The sequence below is a fragment of the Lichenostomus cassidix genome, chromosome 4A (assembly GCF_008360975.1).
Source record: "Lichenostomus cassidix isolate B80296 chromosome 4A, HeHo_3.0, whole genome shotgun sequence".
Classification (NCBI taxonomy): Eukaryota; Metazoa; Chordata; class Aves; order Passeriformes; family Meliphagidae; genus Lichenostomus; species Lichenostomus cassidix.
This window is the reverse complement of record NC_139485.1, coordinates 7,100,265-7,115,261: the sequence shown is the minus strand read 5'-3', so window position 1 is coordinate 7,115,261 and position 14,997 is coordinate 7,100,265. Positions and strand designations below refer to the sequence as shown.

The 14,997-nt window shown below is 40.3% G+C and overlaps 1 protein-coding gene across 5 annotated transcripts in view; it reads right to left on the bottom strand.

Moving 5' to 3' along the window:
- The window catches only part of MTMR1 (myotubularin related protein 1), a 38,041-nt gene extending 23,181 nt beyond the window's left edge, over window positions 1–14,860 (bottom strand). Inside the window, exons 1-12 of one of the 5 annotated variants that reach the window (XM_085060307.1) lie at window positions 14,590–14,860; window positions 11,427–11,532; window positions 8,869–8,892; window positions 6,635–6,688; window positions 5,194–5,269; window positions 4,258–4,352; window positions 3,958–4,065; window positions 3,455–3,556; window positions 2,666–2,749; window positions 1,942–2,091; window positions 1,014–1,202; window positions 587–772 (exon numbers count right to left, since the gene is read on the bottom strand). In XM_085060307.1, coding sequence (XP_084916433.1) covers window positions 587–772; window positions 1,014–1,202; window positions 1,942–2,091; window positions 2,666–2,749; window positions 3,455–3,556; window positions 3,958–4,065; window positions 4,258–4,352; window positions 5,194–5,269; window positions 6,635–6,688; window positions 8,869–8,892; window positions 11,427–11,532; window positions 14,590–14,720 — 1,305 coding nt within the window. In that variant the 5' untranslated portion in view covers window positions 14,721–14,860. The remainder of the gene's footprint in view (window positions 1–586; window positions 773–1,013; window positions 1,203–1,941; window positions 2,092–2,665; window positions 2,750–3,454; window positions 3,557–3,957; window positions 4,066–4,257; window positions 4,353–5,193; window positions 5,270–6,634; window positions 6,689–8,868; window positions 8,893–11,426; window positions 11,533–14,589) is intronic. The other 4 variants (XM_085060308.1, XM_085060309.1, XM_085060310.1 and 1 more) reach the window with 4 other exon arrangements.
- Between the last annotated feature and the right edge of the window lie 137 nt (window positions 14,861–14,997).

The following is a 14,997-nucleotide window of genomic DNA, read 5'->3' as shown; positions in this document are numbered from 1 at the left end:
TAATCTACTGTAAAATAATTTCAAAGGTTAGTGAAACTGACTGTAAAACTGAGTGTGGTAGTGATTTATTTTACGCTAAATAATAGGGCAGATGATAACCTGATAGATCATTGACTACTAACAACCCATGAAAATGTAGGTGCCCATCACAAGACAGTGACATTGCACTGAAGGAGAGAGGGATGAGAAAGACTGCAGAATTCACAGTCAAGCCCTTTTGGCAGTGGCTCAAATATAATCTGAAGTTCCCAGGGCATTCTTCCAAACAAGAGGGATAACCCTGGACTGCTCACAAACATTCCTTCTCAAGAAAATAAAACTTTGTCCAGCAGTAAATACGATACTGTGCTATCAGGGATTAACTAACTATCTGCCAGTACATAAAACTGGAAATACAAAGTTATTACAGATTGCTTAAAATGCTGTGTTCTAAGTGACTATTTAAAAATCAAACTTTTTCACAAAACTATCCTGATTGAAGAAACATGCTTGAGTTTCAACATAATTTTAGAAATATTTTCAGGAGTGAAAGTTAAAAACATGGTTTAAAAAAGTAATTGATTTTTCACATCAAAAACACCTTTACCCTTATATATTCCAGCCAGTGTGTGGAGTCCACATTTGACAACCACCGAGTCTCATCAATAGTAGGATAAACGATTTCTTTCAGTTTACGCAGGGATTCTCTCATGACATGAATATTATGAATCTCCAGGAAGACCAGCTCTGCATTTGGGTAGGCACTTTCACTTTCATATCCTCCACCTTTTGCCTGTCATTCAAAACATAAGAACAGGAAATGAGAAGAACATGTATAAAGTTCAGTACAAATTTGAGGTATTTTGCTCAAGTTTCAGCATTTTCTGAGAGAAGGTACTATTTTAGCCCTAATAAAAACATATTTTTGGCCTTCTTATGTCTTTTCAATATCAATTCTCCATATCCTGATGTCTGGCTCAATCTTCAGCCTTGTAATAAGGACAGAACTAATGCTAGTTATGATACCAACCTACCTTGTTTGTATCTGCAACACTATTCTGCCTGGCATCAAAAATTATAAGTTTATGTGACTGGGCATTGGCATCCATTATTGTCTGCAAATATTTTTCATCTTCTTTGCAACGCTTATCATTTGGACCAACTGATGGCTGGCTGCATCGAGTTATTGTTGCTTGGCTCTCAGGATGAATCCAGGATAACACCTGGAATAAGAGAAAACTATTTAATTTACAACATTACTATAAAAGCAGCAGGCTGGAGAAAACTAGACAATCACATTGCCTATATGGCATTATTTCCTGGCAAATCAACATACACAAATTTAAGGACAGGCTGATGCAAAAGCATATTGACAGCACACTATCACTGACTGCTCATCCCAAATCTGAGTTTGAAATACAGAGTGATTTTAAACATCTTAGCTTTTATTTCTAGCAACTAAGCCTTTATCTTTCTAACTAGAAAAAAAAGAAAAGGCAATGGAGGAAGAAAAACTGCTTCCACGTGGAAGGCTATGGACCTGTACACTACCTTGCTAAGCATGAAAACCAACACCATCTAACATATTTAAAGGGGTTCTAATGCTACCTGTAAAACTTCTCTGTTCTCAAGCAAAGCACTATGGCTATGACACATTCTACTCCAAATCAGAACACAAGCTAATACATGCCATAGCATCAGATAGCATTGTGGCCTAGAAGTGCTAACTCCAAACAAAAAAACTTCCTAAATAGTACAGTAACTGTGCATTAAATATTTAAGTTGCTCTCTTCGGTTCTTACCCCATGGAGCCTAATACTCCTTCCTTTGCCCCCCACGCCATCTCAGGAGGGAAGCCATCCAACTGTTATTTAGAAAATAAAGCCTAAAAGAACACTAGTAATTTCTTATAAGCTATACATTTGTAAAGCGGTTATATCCTCTTGTACAAGTTTCACTTACAGGAACTCTCCCTTTTGCTCTAAATGCTGCCACTTTGGAGAGGTCATCATCCTTTACACTGGTTGGCACAACAAGAACAGCAGGATATGTATCACAAAGCTCATAGGTGCTGTTAATTTTGGATATTTTCCAACTCTCATTGGGCAAGCCCTGTATGAAAGTGAAACAGTTTTGCATTATTCAGGTTAGACCTTTATGTATCTGAGTTTGAGGCAATCAAAAATTTTATGTGCTGTGTACTTTTTAGAAAAAGGCATGCCCACATTTTTCTTTTAAATAAGCTATAAACTTAGGTCTTCTGACTGAATCATAAACCAATGGAAGTCTTTTCTACTTAACTGATATGGAAAATAACCATATGGAAAATGTAGGTTTAAAATTATAAACTAGAGTTACTCTTCTGTTTAAGGCTGCTTATTCAAACCCAAATTTTTATAAAGCCTGTATTTTGTAGAAACAGCACTTGAAAAATGTGGATTTCAGAATCATATTAAGTTAGATAAATTTGCTCAAGTACTTAGCACTTGTATCTGCATCAACTTTAGCAGTTGTTCAACACACTCAAACTCAGGCCACTTGCATTTTACTATCTAAACAGGAGATGCAGACAGTCACTGTAGGGGGAGCTAAAAATAGTGAGTTTTCTGTAACATTTTTTCCCTGCTTAAATGGCTCTGGGGGAGATAGAGGAAAAAAAAATACACCAACTACTTCTATAACTTACCTGCCTCTTATATTCTGCCATTGGATCATACACTTTCCAGCCATTAACAGCAAACTTTTCTTTATAGCTGAATGCAAAAAGAGGCTAAAGACAACAAAACAAAGACATAAATTACTGCCTGATGGGCTGTATGCACAACAAGCTCCAACACAGTGAACACTCCAGTATTTCAAATCTAACACTTCTAAAAATCTTGAACAGCAGACCTAACACCTTCAGTCAAGACTGGAAAAGAGTGAGCTATAAAGAAGATGAAAACCAGTTTCCTCAATTAAGTATGAGTTTAAAATTAACAAAATCAAGATAGGAAACAGAAAGTTGAAGTTATTTGCCTCTGATCACATGACACATCAATGGCAATGCCAAGATGAGGTAATTGGTTTCCTATCTCCCAATCACTTCCTTGCCCACACAAGCAAATTAAATAGAATTCTGCAGCTAGCTAATAACAAGACTTAATTGTACGTACTTTTTGTATTAGACAGAACTTCTAGATTGAATTATCTAATACAGAAAGTAAGATTCAACACATACATATTTTTAATCAGCAGCATTAGGCAAATCTAGATCTCAAGGGTTATGTACAAATTAACTTTACCAATAGCAGAACACTGCAGTGTTTGATGAATTAATGCAAAAAGCAAACAGGGTCAGAGTGGCCTGCTCGCTCCGCAACAGATTTTATGAATCAACACGTCAAAGTTTCTTGTACAGCCCTTGTATTTCCTCCCCTACACTTTCCCAAAAGAGCAGAGTCAGTGACTGCCTCCTTTCCATCTTAAGACTTACCAGCCCATTAGAAACAGGAAATGCACGTGTTACAAGGTTTTCAAAGATCTCCAATCTGTTCTGCTCTTCCTGTTTATAGGCCAAACGCAAATTTCTCATATCCTGTCAAAAACAAATTACAGCTTTACTCTAAGATAAATTTAAAAAAAGCAGTTGTAAGACATTTGATTGAATGAAAGCATGTACTGAACACTAAGTCACTGACACAATCTAAGCCCCAATAGAACAGTTCTGTAAGCATTCATATGAGATAACTTAACTAGGACTGTCATCACAGATGTTTGATATAAAAATAGCCACTTTTCCTTTGAATTCACTCTTGAGACAAAAGGAAGAAGTGTTTAAGACTGCAAGTATCATAGAGGAATTGAAATATCTAAATGAAGCATGGTTTAAATACAGGGAACTGATAAGACAGAAAAATAGCACATGGGCTGGCATATTCTTCTTACAGAAATGAAATGAAAATACTTTAATATTAATAAATGTTTACCATGCCTTACCTTGCAAACTATTTCTATACCACATGAATTGTCTCCATGGCTTTGTGCTCCAATTTTTTCAACCCTGCTTATAACTCCAAGGGGAACATCAACAACAAAAGGTGGATCCTGAAATTTGTATATAAAATGAATTGAATTTATTACATTAAAAGAAACAAAAATTAATATTATTCATGTGCGTTAATCATTCCTGTTTAGTAGACTGCTGTGAAACATCATCCTTCACTGAATTTGTCACTTACTGAAATCTACTTCAGCAACATTCCTACCTGACACAACAGGCAGATAGTGAAGTCTTACCCTCTCAACACTTTTGATAAACATCCTGAAGTCCGTCACTGTTAGCGTACCGCTGACTGCTCCCATAAATGGACAGATATACATTACATCCTTAGCTGGAAAACAATCAATTAAAGCTTTGTTTTACTATTACAGACATTTGTTCCATAACAATCTATTTGCATGTGAAACTGCAAGATTGTGGCAGCTCCATAAGATTTTGATGCTTGACCTCCACAGCAAAGCTTATTCTTGCTGAGTTGTCTTTATGTCAACAACCAAAGCAATCGAATTCCTCAGCCCCACTGCTCCTCAGCAGCTCCTGAGCACCTGGGGCAGGGCTGCAGCAAGGGCAGGCAGTTCCCCAGCACCCTGCAGGTACCCTGAGCTGCAGGCAGCTCTGCTCCCTGCCCTGGGATGCAGAGCACCCACACTCACCCCAAAGACAGAGCATCCAAAGGGGCAATTACTGATCCACATGCACCCAACCTCCAAGGAATTCAGTTCTATGCCCATTGTCACTTCTATTTGCTGGTATTCTTTCCTAGCCATTAGCTCTCCTAGCTAACACAGAGCTTGTCGTCACACACCAAAGTAAAATAAATCCCACTAAGAATGGGAAACTAAGCCTACCATAACTTCCTCTTCTTTGCTATTACAATTTTGAGTCTATGATGTATCCTTGGCACCCCCAAGCAGAAATACAATGCATAAACCTCTATGAAACAAAAAATCCCAAGGGAAAAATAATTATCTATACGGCGCAAATCATCCTCTGGATCTGATTTCTCCTTCCTACACTCAGATTTAAAAGACAAAGAAAAGAAATCGACATCTAATCAGCTAATCTAAAGTGGCATTATATTAAATAACAAGACTCAAAAGGAAATAATATTCTGTTTTTAAATAAACTAGCAATTTAATAGTATTCGGTGCAGCACTCAGTAGTACACTTACCGATAACTTTGATTGATTCTCCAGGAAAAAGTGGAGCCTCTTCCATCTGTGCTAGTTTGTTTCCATCCCGCAGCGCCTGGCAGAAATCCAAAATCATGAGTAAATCTCACTCTCCATCTGTACCACATCGATATATTTTGATGCAAAGTGCTTTTACTACCAGATTACTGGAACACAAGAAGTGTGTCTTTTTTTTAAATCACACAACTGTACTAAACAGTACCAAAGTAAAAGAAAACAAAAAACAACCAAACACAAAATTTTGTATTATAAATATAACACAGACATACACATCAGTAACATATTAGTAACAAAGCATTTATGCAACAATTAGTTTCACATGCTAGCTACATATAGCATACAAAAATATGAACAATAAGATCAGCCCAAATTAGTAATTAATAATTTGTTAGTGTTTTGCTGAATGCAGGTATTATTTGGGATATTTTATTTATTTGAGGACATTTTAAAGCTCTTATTATTTTTATTTTAATTCTAATACTGCTTGTTTAATTTTTGATTATTTTCATCTCAGAGAATTATATGGCTGAAACTTCCTCTATTTAACAATTTAACTTTGTGGTTTTGATAGCAAGAAGCACCCCACAATGCTCCATTTCAATCAATATATTACTGAGAGTGCCACAGGTTATGGAATAGGTTCATTATAGGAATTTTGGATCCAGAAGGTCAGATTAAGAATGAAGTAATAACAAAATATAGAAAAACGATTAGAAATTTTAAAATAACAGTTAGTTTCACAAATTTTTATTTAGGTAAATGGCTTCATTCCTGAACGATACATGATGGATTCTTTGGGTCCTTTGCTGGCAGCTAGGATTTACAACATATTAAAGATTATAATAAAGCATAAAAAGGTTTGTGGGACTGTTAAGGACCATGTGAGAAAGTGATGTCTCTCAGGTCAAAACGATGAGAGATTAGGGTTTCAATTTTTTACATCCTGAATAAATATAATGGGTAACTCGTTACAGCAAACAAGTAGCTCTCCCCTTGTATTGCAGCTCTGACCCACATACACATAACTGGTAGGATCTGTCTGCTTCCAAACAAACAACCCCAAGCCCTCATTAATAAATAATTTCTAAAAATTTTTCAGCTTATCTCTGGCTTCAGATTTCCTTGGTAACTATAGGAATTTTATATTCAGCACCCAATCACAAAAAATAATGTGTAGAGAAATAGCCAGTGCTTCCAAACTGAGGATGGATGTGCTCTGTTAGATGGGGTTTATTCTCGTATTACACTTTAGACTACATGACTTTACAAGAAACCTCTGCCTGGCATGTAGAGTTGCACACTAAATATTTCTAGGGCTTCTCTTGCATGAGAAATGTAAGATTTGTATGCACTGTATGAGTACTAATATATAGTACCTTGCTACACAGTTAATGAATGAAAGATGAGTAAAACTTGCCACCTGATCAGGTTCTGCTTCAGAATGATAGCCATTGTGTCCATCCTGAATCTCCTGCTTTGCATGAGGCAGCAGTAGGGCAAGAGAGAAGTAACAGCAAAAAAAATGCAGACAACAGGTGAAAGGACAGAATCTTCTATTTTTTTGTTTCCCTTTTTAAAATTTCCTTAAAAAGACAGCACATACTTTAAATCCAGTTTAGCCTTCCAAAAGCTTCCACTCCTGGCACACACTACTTTCCACAGAAAGGAATCCAAGCTATTAGCAACATCCTTTGAACATTACTTGGCACAACACAAAATGAAAAATTTACTCCCATTTTCACAAAAGAGTCAATGCTGGTAGATAAGAACATAAAAGTATGTACTGTCTTTTTAAGACAAATAACCTTGTAGTGAAGAAAATTAATTTCAAGTATGCCACATGCTTATCAATAGAAGAGACTGAGTACAGCTTGCTATGGCAGCATTACAGGAAAACTCATGCAATCTTTCACAGAAAAAAATAGGTCGACATCAAATAGAAGTATCTAGACACTTAAAAAATGCTTTACTGTATAAAACATGTTGTAATTGAACTCTCAGCTTTACAGTTTTACTTATCTTTCCAGCAACTTCTATGTTGTTGCTTGAAACTTGGACAGTAACTTTACAGAACCTAAAGTTACTAACAGTAAAAGAATTCACACTTTCATGTTAATTTATTTTTGCATCAATTGGCAGCAAATCCTGAATATTAATTAAATTTCTTTAATAAACATAAGGTCCTTATGCACGCCAAAGAGAAGCACAAATGTCATCGGGTCAGTTGAAGGAATTGTTTTAATACGTTCAGCCAAGAATGTTCTTCCGTCTTCTTTCTTTAACAACTGGAGAGAAGTTGTGCTCATGACAGTCCATTACTCCCAGTTCAAATGCACAGAACTTCTCACTTGGTCAGACTATAAAATCAGCCTCAGTCTAAATTTACAAATGTTAAAGTCAATTTTTCTTTTTACAGTATTTCTACAGAACCCTCAAGAAACAACTTAGAAGAAGGAATTCAGATATCTTCAGGTAATTTGAACTCTGCATCAGTTTGAAAAGTTGTAAGTAATTAAAAAACCCTTTCAAGTTATAAAGGATTACTAATATTTAGGTATGAGTAGAATTCTGTTAAACAGAAACTACTTAAATTTCAGATCATAATTATGTTGTTTCTGAAATCAAGAAAAAAGCAGACATTGTGATCTCTGTAAGAAAACCAGCAAGACAATGAAAAAATACACAAAAAAATTTTAAATATATGAAAGACAGAGAAGCAGAGCAGACCATTCAAATATCAAAGCCTTTACACAGAACTCGGAACAACTGAACAAAACCAGTTTTGTTACTCAACTCTGACCAATTACTTGAAGCGCTATCCATTTAAAAGAAAAAAAAAAAGATCAACTTGTGGATTTGTATGATTGGACTAAACACATCATTTTTAAATATGTAAACAATGGTGAGAAAAAGAAATCATTCAGACTTCATCTCTTGGTTTCAGACTGAACAAGAGGTCTTTGTTTGAATAAAAGTGTTGGACACATTTCATGAACAATGTCAGAACACTATCCAGATAATTTCTCACTCCATAAATGTTACTAAGAGAGAGGGGCAAGAAAACAAGGCATGCCCTTTTTAATCTTCAATGAACAATGGGCAAGCCCTAGTCTCAAAATTATCATTAAAAAGATGTAGGTCATTGCACCAGTGCATAACTTCAAACCTAACTTTCAATCCTATTACAGCTTGGTAACAACTAATATAAAACACGTACAAAGGCAAGCATGAATTTGGAACTTATTTAAATAGGACAGACACAGACGTAATGCTTTTACCAGTGATATTCTTTAGCATAGACATGTTAGAGCTGCTAACACAGTACTCTGCAGTCTGAAGCATGTAAACCTGAATTGCAAGCATCCATTTTGTCAAAATTAATGTAATAAAACTGAAGTTAGTATTGCACATTCATAACATAATTTTAAAATATTGCTCTCTTACACATTGACTTTTATTGCTTACAAAAACATTGTAATGTATATAAAGCATTTCTATGGCAAAGAAGCTGTTGCACTGCATAGCAAAATGGTCTGACTGGTTCATAAAACCCATTAATGAGGTAAAGAAGAACGCTTGACACACCAAGATCTCACACAGCACAAGAGACACACAGGTAGGAGGCCGTTCACTGCTAGCCAAAGGTAATCTTACCCGTATAACCGGCCTCCTGTACACCTGTTAGTTAAAATATAAAATGTTATCCAAAGAAACACACAGATTTGATTTGTTAAAGGTACTATATCTTATTTCATCAGATTTTCAAAAGAACTCTACTCCCAAACATTTTAAATATTGCTGGATTTCAAAAGAACAAAACAAAACCCGGCAGAACTAGTAATTCTCATTTGCAGAATTGTTTTGGTATAAAAAAACCTCAGCCACTTCATTTTACAAATGCCAAGCTCTTTGGAAACATTCATTCCTAATCACCCTTTTATCCTGCTACACTGTGCTATTGTGAAAAGAAAAGAAAGAGCCTGGTAATCCTTCTAGGTGGAAGACAATAAGCCTGCACTAGCAGCCGTGAAGGAGAGCCACCGGACCTTTCAGAGAAAGACAACTCTTCTCAGCTTCTGAAGGTGTTTGTAGTCAGACACTAATCTAAGCCTTTTTCATTTATATGAGCCCCTCATTCAGTAACACTCTGCAGGCAGAGCATGTGTCAGAGAAGACACAGAGAGCAGAGCTCAACTCAGACTGAGACCATGTTGCTGTAGGGTTTAGCAAGCAAGGGCTCCCCCAGTGCTCTCCAGTTCTGACCATTCCATTAGCTGCTCCTTTGCTTCCCTCCCTTAAATCACATTCTGGTAAGGTAAGTCACGTAAGAGTAATGTGAGTAATATTGTTAAGACACAAGAATCAATATATTTAAAGTGTTTTGCAAACACTTTAATTTAAACAATAAAAAAAGGATGAAAGAAAGACTAAAGCAGTGAGTTCCTGGTAAATCCAGCTCAAAGTAATAGAACTGCCTGATCAATTCCAGAAGCAAACAGACACATCTGACATGACCTGAAGGTTCTGAGTTGTAAGATATTCCCTAAATTCAGCAATACAAGGTAACCAAAGGTAATGAAGACCCAGGAAAGGGACCAGTGTGCATCAAAGGAGAAAGATGTCTCAAAGGAAAACCGAGTTATATATGGGCATTGCCTTTTTATGTGTGAATTCCACAGTAATAATGAACAAACCCAACCTGTTAGTGGTACTGACTAAGCAACTATAAAAAATTCCAGCAAGTTTGTACAAATATGGGATTTCAAACCACAGCAATACAATGATGCCGAATACAATTTATCCACAAAAATTCTTAATTTAAACCATCAGGCTTAAATCCTTTTCTTTCATTTCTCAGAGACAGAGAATGAAGTAGAATTTTAATTAGGCCTAAAAAGATTTATTTCTGTTAAATAATATCTGAGATTAGTTTGGTGTAGAGACAGAAGCTATTCAAAATTAAACAGTGCTCTCCACTCCAGAAGAATGCATTCTAACTCAGAGATAAACTGAACACCAAGCTTACACACTTGGACTTTACTAAAATGAAATCCTTGGCAAATACAACATGGACAGCTGTAATGCAAGGTTTCCCAGACTGTTTTATCAAAAATGTTGGCCTTGACCTGGAGCAAGCATTTGCAATTCAGCTGCTGTAGTATGGGAGAGCTACTCTTTACAAGCTGCTGACTGTGCCAATAATGTGAAACTCTGTGAGGCTGAACTTTTAAGCACACTACAGTCACAAACATTTTGTGGACTCATCTCAGACTCAGGCTGAATCTGACCTGCTGTTGGTGAATCTAAAATATGCTGTTTCCAGACAACAAAATTTGTAATCACAGAGCATATCTGAATTAAAATCTAGTCAAAATGAAACAAAACAAAAAAAAAAAAAGAGATAAAAATCTTCATTTGGCCATTCTTCATGAAGACAATAGAACTGTTCCAAATCTAGGAAGAAAAAGGGATCTATACAGCAGCAAGCTGGGCTTCTTAAAGGGAATTGAAACATGGGTGACTTTTGTCACGTTATGAGAGAAGAACTGCCCATGCTCCATTCTTGACAGCTGAGTTGAGTGGCTGCATGGAGGGAATAGCCAGTGAACGTGAAAGAACAGGGACACAAAAGCACAGTGGAACTGCCACATAAACCATACTGAGCAGTCATTACCTTAGTGACAAAAATGCTGGGAGGGAATGAAAAAGGTAACTTGTTTGTTTGTTTTATGTCAAATTCTGTGTCTCTGGTGAAATCCCATGAAAAATTATACTCAGTTACGTTTTCTGCACAGTAACAAACAAAGTAATTCTTTTTTTTTTTTTGTGAAATCTGAGGAGCTCAATTCTGTACTCTGAATAACACACACTAGAAACCATTTCAACCTGTAGCTATAATCTACTTTTCCAATTATTTTATATAGTAAACAAAAGACAACTCACTTCTGACATTTTATTCAAAACATTCACTTTTTAATTTTCATTTCACCTCTGTTAATTTTTATTCTGTAGACTTCAATGGCACTATTCTAAATATGGAAGAAAACACAAAGCAGATGCAAAAGACTCCTACACATAATAGATGTTTCTAGTTCTGAAACATTCAGTGATCGCTCAAGTACTTACCACCTGTTAATCAAGATAGCAACGACCTTCCCGATCTTTAACACTTTAATCTTAAAACAAATCAATGCATTCCTCAAGTCACTTACCCTGTAATCTCTGGACACACCCTCTGATGGGACAGCCCCTGAAATCTGACTCGAAATGGTTGCAGCTATCAGCTGTTTACACCATTCCACGTGGGATCCAGTCGGGCTACAAAACCAGAAATTTCATATTATTTAGCAGTAATTCAAAATGTGTATTTTGAAGAGCATAGCAACTGAGCAGATCCAGAAAGCAGCACTGTAAGTGATCACTAACGTCATAAAACTTATTTGCTTTGGGGGCAGAATGCAACTACTTCAGTGGTCAAACTAGGAAAAAGAATTTTATAAGATTGTATCAGAGACACAGAGCTGTCAGGAGGTTAAAAGCGAGGTTAGGGTCCTAGGAAGTTTAAAAACGCTATGCTCTTTATCCAGAGGAATCTTTTATCATTCACATGCTTTTTTTCTTAAAGCCATCCATGGAATGAGTTTGGTCAAGTAATAGGAAACTCCTTATATGGTTCTTATTAATATGAGCCGATTATTCTGCAAATCCTCATAGTTAAATTACTCTCTTATAGTATCAAAAAGATTAAACCATGCCACTGTTGCATTCTCTATTAAATATTGAAATTACATGTTTTCTAACGGTAAACTTCTTGTTAGCTGCATTTTTTCCCAATTAATAAAATAAAATAAACTGGATAATCTCCAGGATGGGCCTTCCCACGCCACAGCACTGAATTCCGCAGTGCAGGGTGTTTATGAGAACCCTAAAGCATCTGAACCACACTAAACCCCAGGTGATGCAATTTTGAGAACAATCCCCTCAACTAGGCCTGCCCACAAGTAATGCAGTACAGAGAGGGAGAAGCACTGACAGCCTGAAGTGCACTAGGTCTGCTTCAACACACACAGGTACCCAAGGAAAAGCTGGGAATGCCCGAGGGAACTGTTCCCCGAGTGCCACCGTAGCCTCAGCTGCTACCTTAGATAGCTGCCACTTCGCCTCAAACCATTCAGCTGGGCTCTTCTACACACTGAATGCTTATTCAGAAGCCAAGTACAGAAAGAAAATCCTAATTTTATTTTCTTCTAAGTTAATTAATAAACTAGCTTTGGATTCTGTGAGTGTCCCATGATACTGAAGTGGATATATTTACACATACCCAGCACCCAGCAGGTGCAAAACACCTCGGACATTAAGAGGGTGGGGTAACAGCCTTAGATGACCAATTACTACTGAACAAGAGGTCTTTCCTTACCAGTATTCCCTTCTGCCAGTATACGTAGGTATAAGGCAGAAATCCATGCAACAACTTCACACCTGAAACGGAATATCTTCCAAAACTTTTCTGATAAATTTTAATAGCTTTCCCCCTATCTGCACAATCTACACTGGAGTAGATCTCACTATGTTCTTTTGCAACTAAAACACATCTATGATAGTCCAGCTTGAACAACAAAGATAACTCTCAGGTTAGTGCTGAACTCAAACCCAGATTCACTTAGAGAACTCTTAAGTTTTGCAAAATAGCCTGAGGGCTAAATCCTACAGCAGTCCTTTTCTTACCCCATTTATTTCTCCTTTTCTCACATCTCTTAATTTCCAGTCTATCTCTTTAGGGCTTGCCTAAGTTTGTTTTCAAATACGCACTCACTTGTTAATTAAGAAAAGGATTTATTTTTCTATGGCTTATCTTCACCAGGAATCACTACATCAACAGAGCTAATAGCAGCAGGAAAACAAATATGAATGCAGGGTTGTCCCCTGAGACCAGCGTGGGGGATGTGTCAGTGCTGCACAGAACACGGAGATCACACTGCTGTGCCTTCTCCCCACGCACCAGTGGGGCACACAGCAGTACTGCCTTTCCATTCTGCCCCATCTGCAGCCACACACATCAGCCTGGCCTGGTACAACCATACTGGCAAATAAATAAACTATATGACCAATGGACATTGGAACTGGCCCAGGGCAGGGCAAGATCAGGAGAAGAAGAGAAGATGAAAATTAAGATAAGGAAGTGCATAAATTAGGAATACACAGGTGTATGTTTTGATGATACAAAATGGATATTTGATTTCCACCCCGAGAATGATGTAAAACCCCAGGCTTCCCCTAAACAGAAAACAGAGAGAATACAGAGAATACTGGAACTTGGCACTGATTTTAAGTATTCTGTTTTATTTAGTTTTCATCAGGGTGAGACATCCGCTCATTTCTACTCCTTGTTGAAGGATTTTTAAGCTCAGTTCTGAAGTCTACCTTCAGCTGGAGACTTGTGAGTGAAGGAATGTCTCTGCCAGCGGCTGCCGGAGGAGATGCAGTCCCACCTGGCGCCCAGCGTCTGGCACCGCCGAGGGGACACCCTGCAGACCAGCCGGGCACCAGAGCACCACACAGCCGGACCGACAGACGGACACACCGGGACACACCGCACACCCCTGCGGACACACAGCGGGACACACCGCACACCTGCAGACACACACCGGGACACACCGCACACACCTGCAGACACACAGCGGGACACACGGCACACACCTGCAGACACACAGCGGGACACACGGCACACACCTGCAGACACACAGCGGGACACACCGCACACACCTGCAGAGACACACCGGGACACACGGCACACACCTGCAGACACACAGCGGGACACACGGCACACACCTGCAGACACACAGCGGGACACACGGCACACACCTGCAGACACACAGCGGGACACAGCGCACACGAGCACGGACACACGGGCAGCGCTCCGGGACACACCGCACGCTGGGCTGGGGTGGGCACAGCGGTGCCTGGGGACAGTCACACCTCTGAAGATTAAACACACGCATGAAAAAAACTCCATTCGGGAACAGGCTCAAAACCCGCGGACGGTCTCAGCCCGACTTTGCACGACGCTGCCCCAACCCCCGGGCCTCGGCCAAGCCGGCGGCGGCACTGCCGGCACACGGCAACCGCAGCAGGAAACTTTGACAACAGCCGGTTCCCGCCGCGGACCATCCGCCGCTGCACGGCAGCCGCCCCCAGACCGCAGCTCCGCGGGCCGGAGGGCTCCGGGCAGGCCGGCCCCAGGCCGGGGGCCGCGCTCGGCCGAGGCTCGGCCCGAGGGGCGCCCGCCGCCTCCCCCGCCCGGCCCCGCAGGCCGCGGCGTCCCCGCTCCCGCCGCCCGCCCCGCTCGGGCCGCCCCCGGCCGCCGCCCCCGCTCACCTGTCCAGGGTCTCGGTGCTGGGCTGCCGCGACCCCGCGCCCGCCGCCGCGGCTCCCCCCGCCCGCACGGCTCGCCGGCTCACGCCGCCGCCCTCCACCGCCGGCCCCGCCGCCGCCGCCGCCCGCTCCATGGTTCCGGCCGCGCCGCCGGGCTGGCGGGCGGGCTCCCGCCCCTCCGCGGCGCCCCGGCCCGGCCCCGCCGCCTCAGCCCGGCCCGCTGGGGCCCCGGCAGCGCCGAGCGCTGTCACCTGGCGGCGGCGCTTTCCCAGCGGCCTCCGCGCCGCGAGGGCGGGCGGGCGGCGGGGCCGGGCCGAGGGAGGGCCGGGCCGGGCTGCGCACCCCCACCGCCCCTCCGGCACTGAGACACGGGCACACAGCCGGCGCGACAGGAAAAGGGCTCGTGGAGGC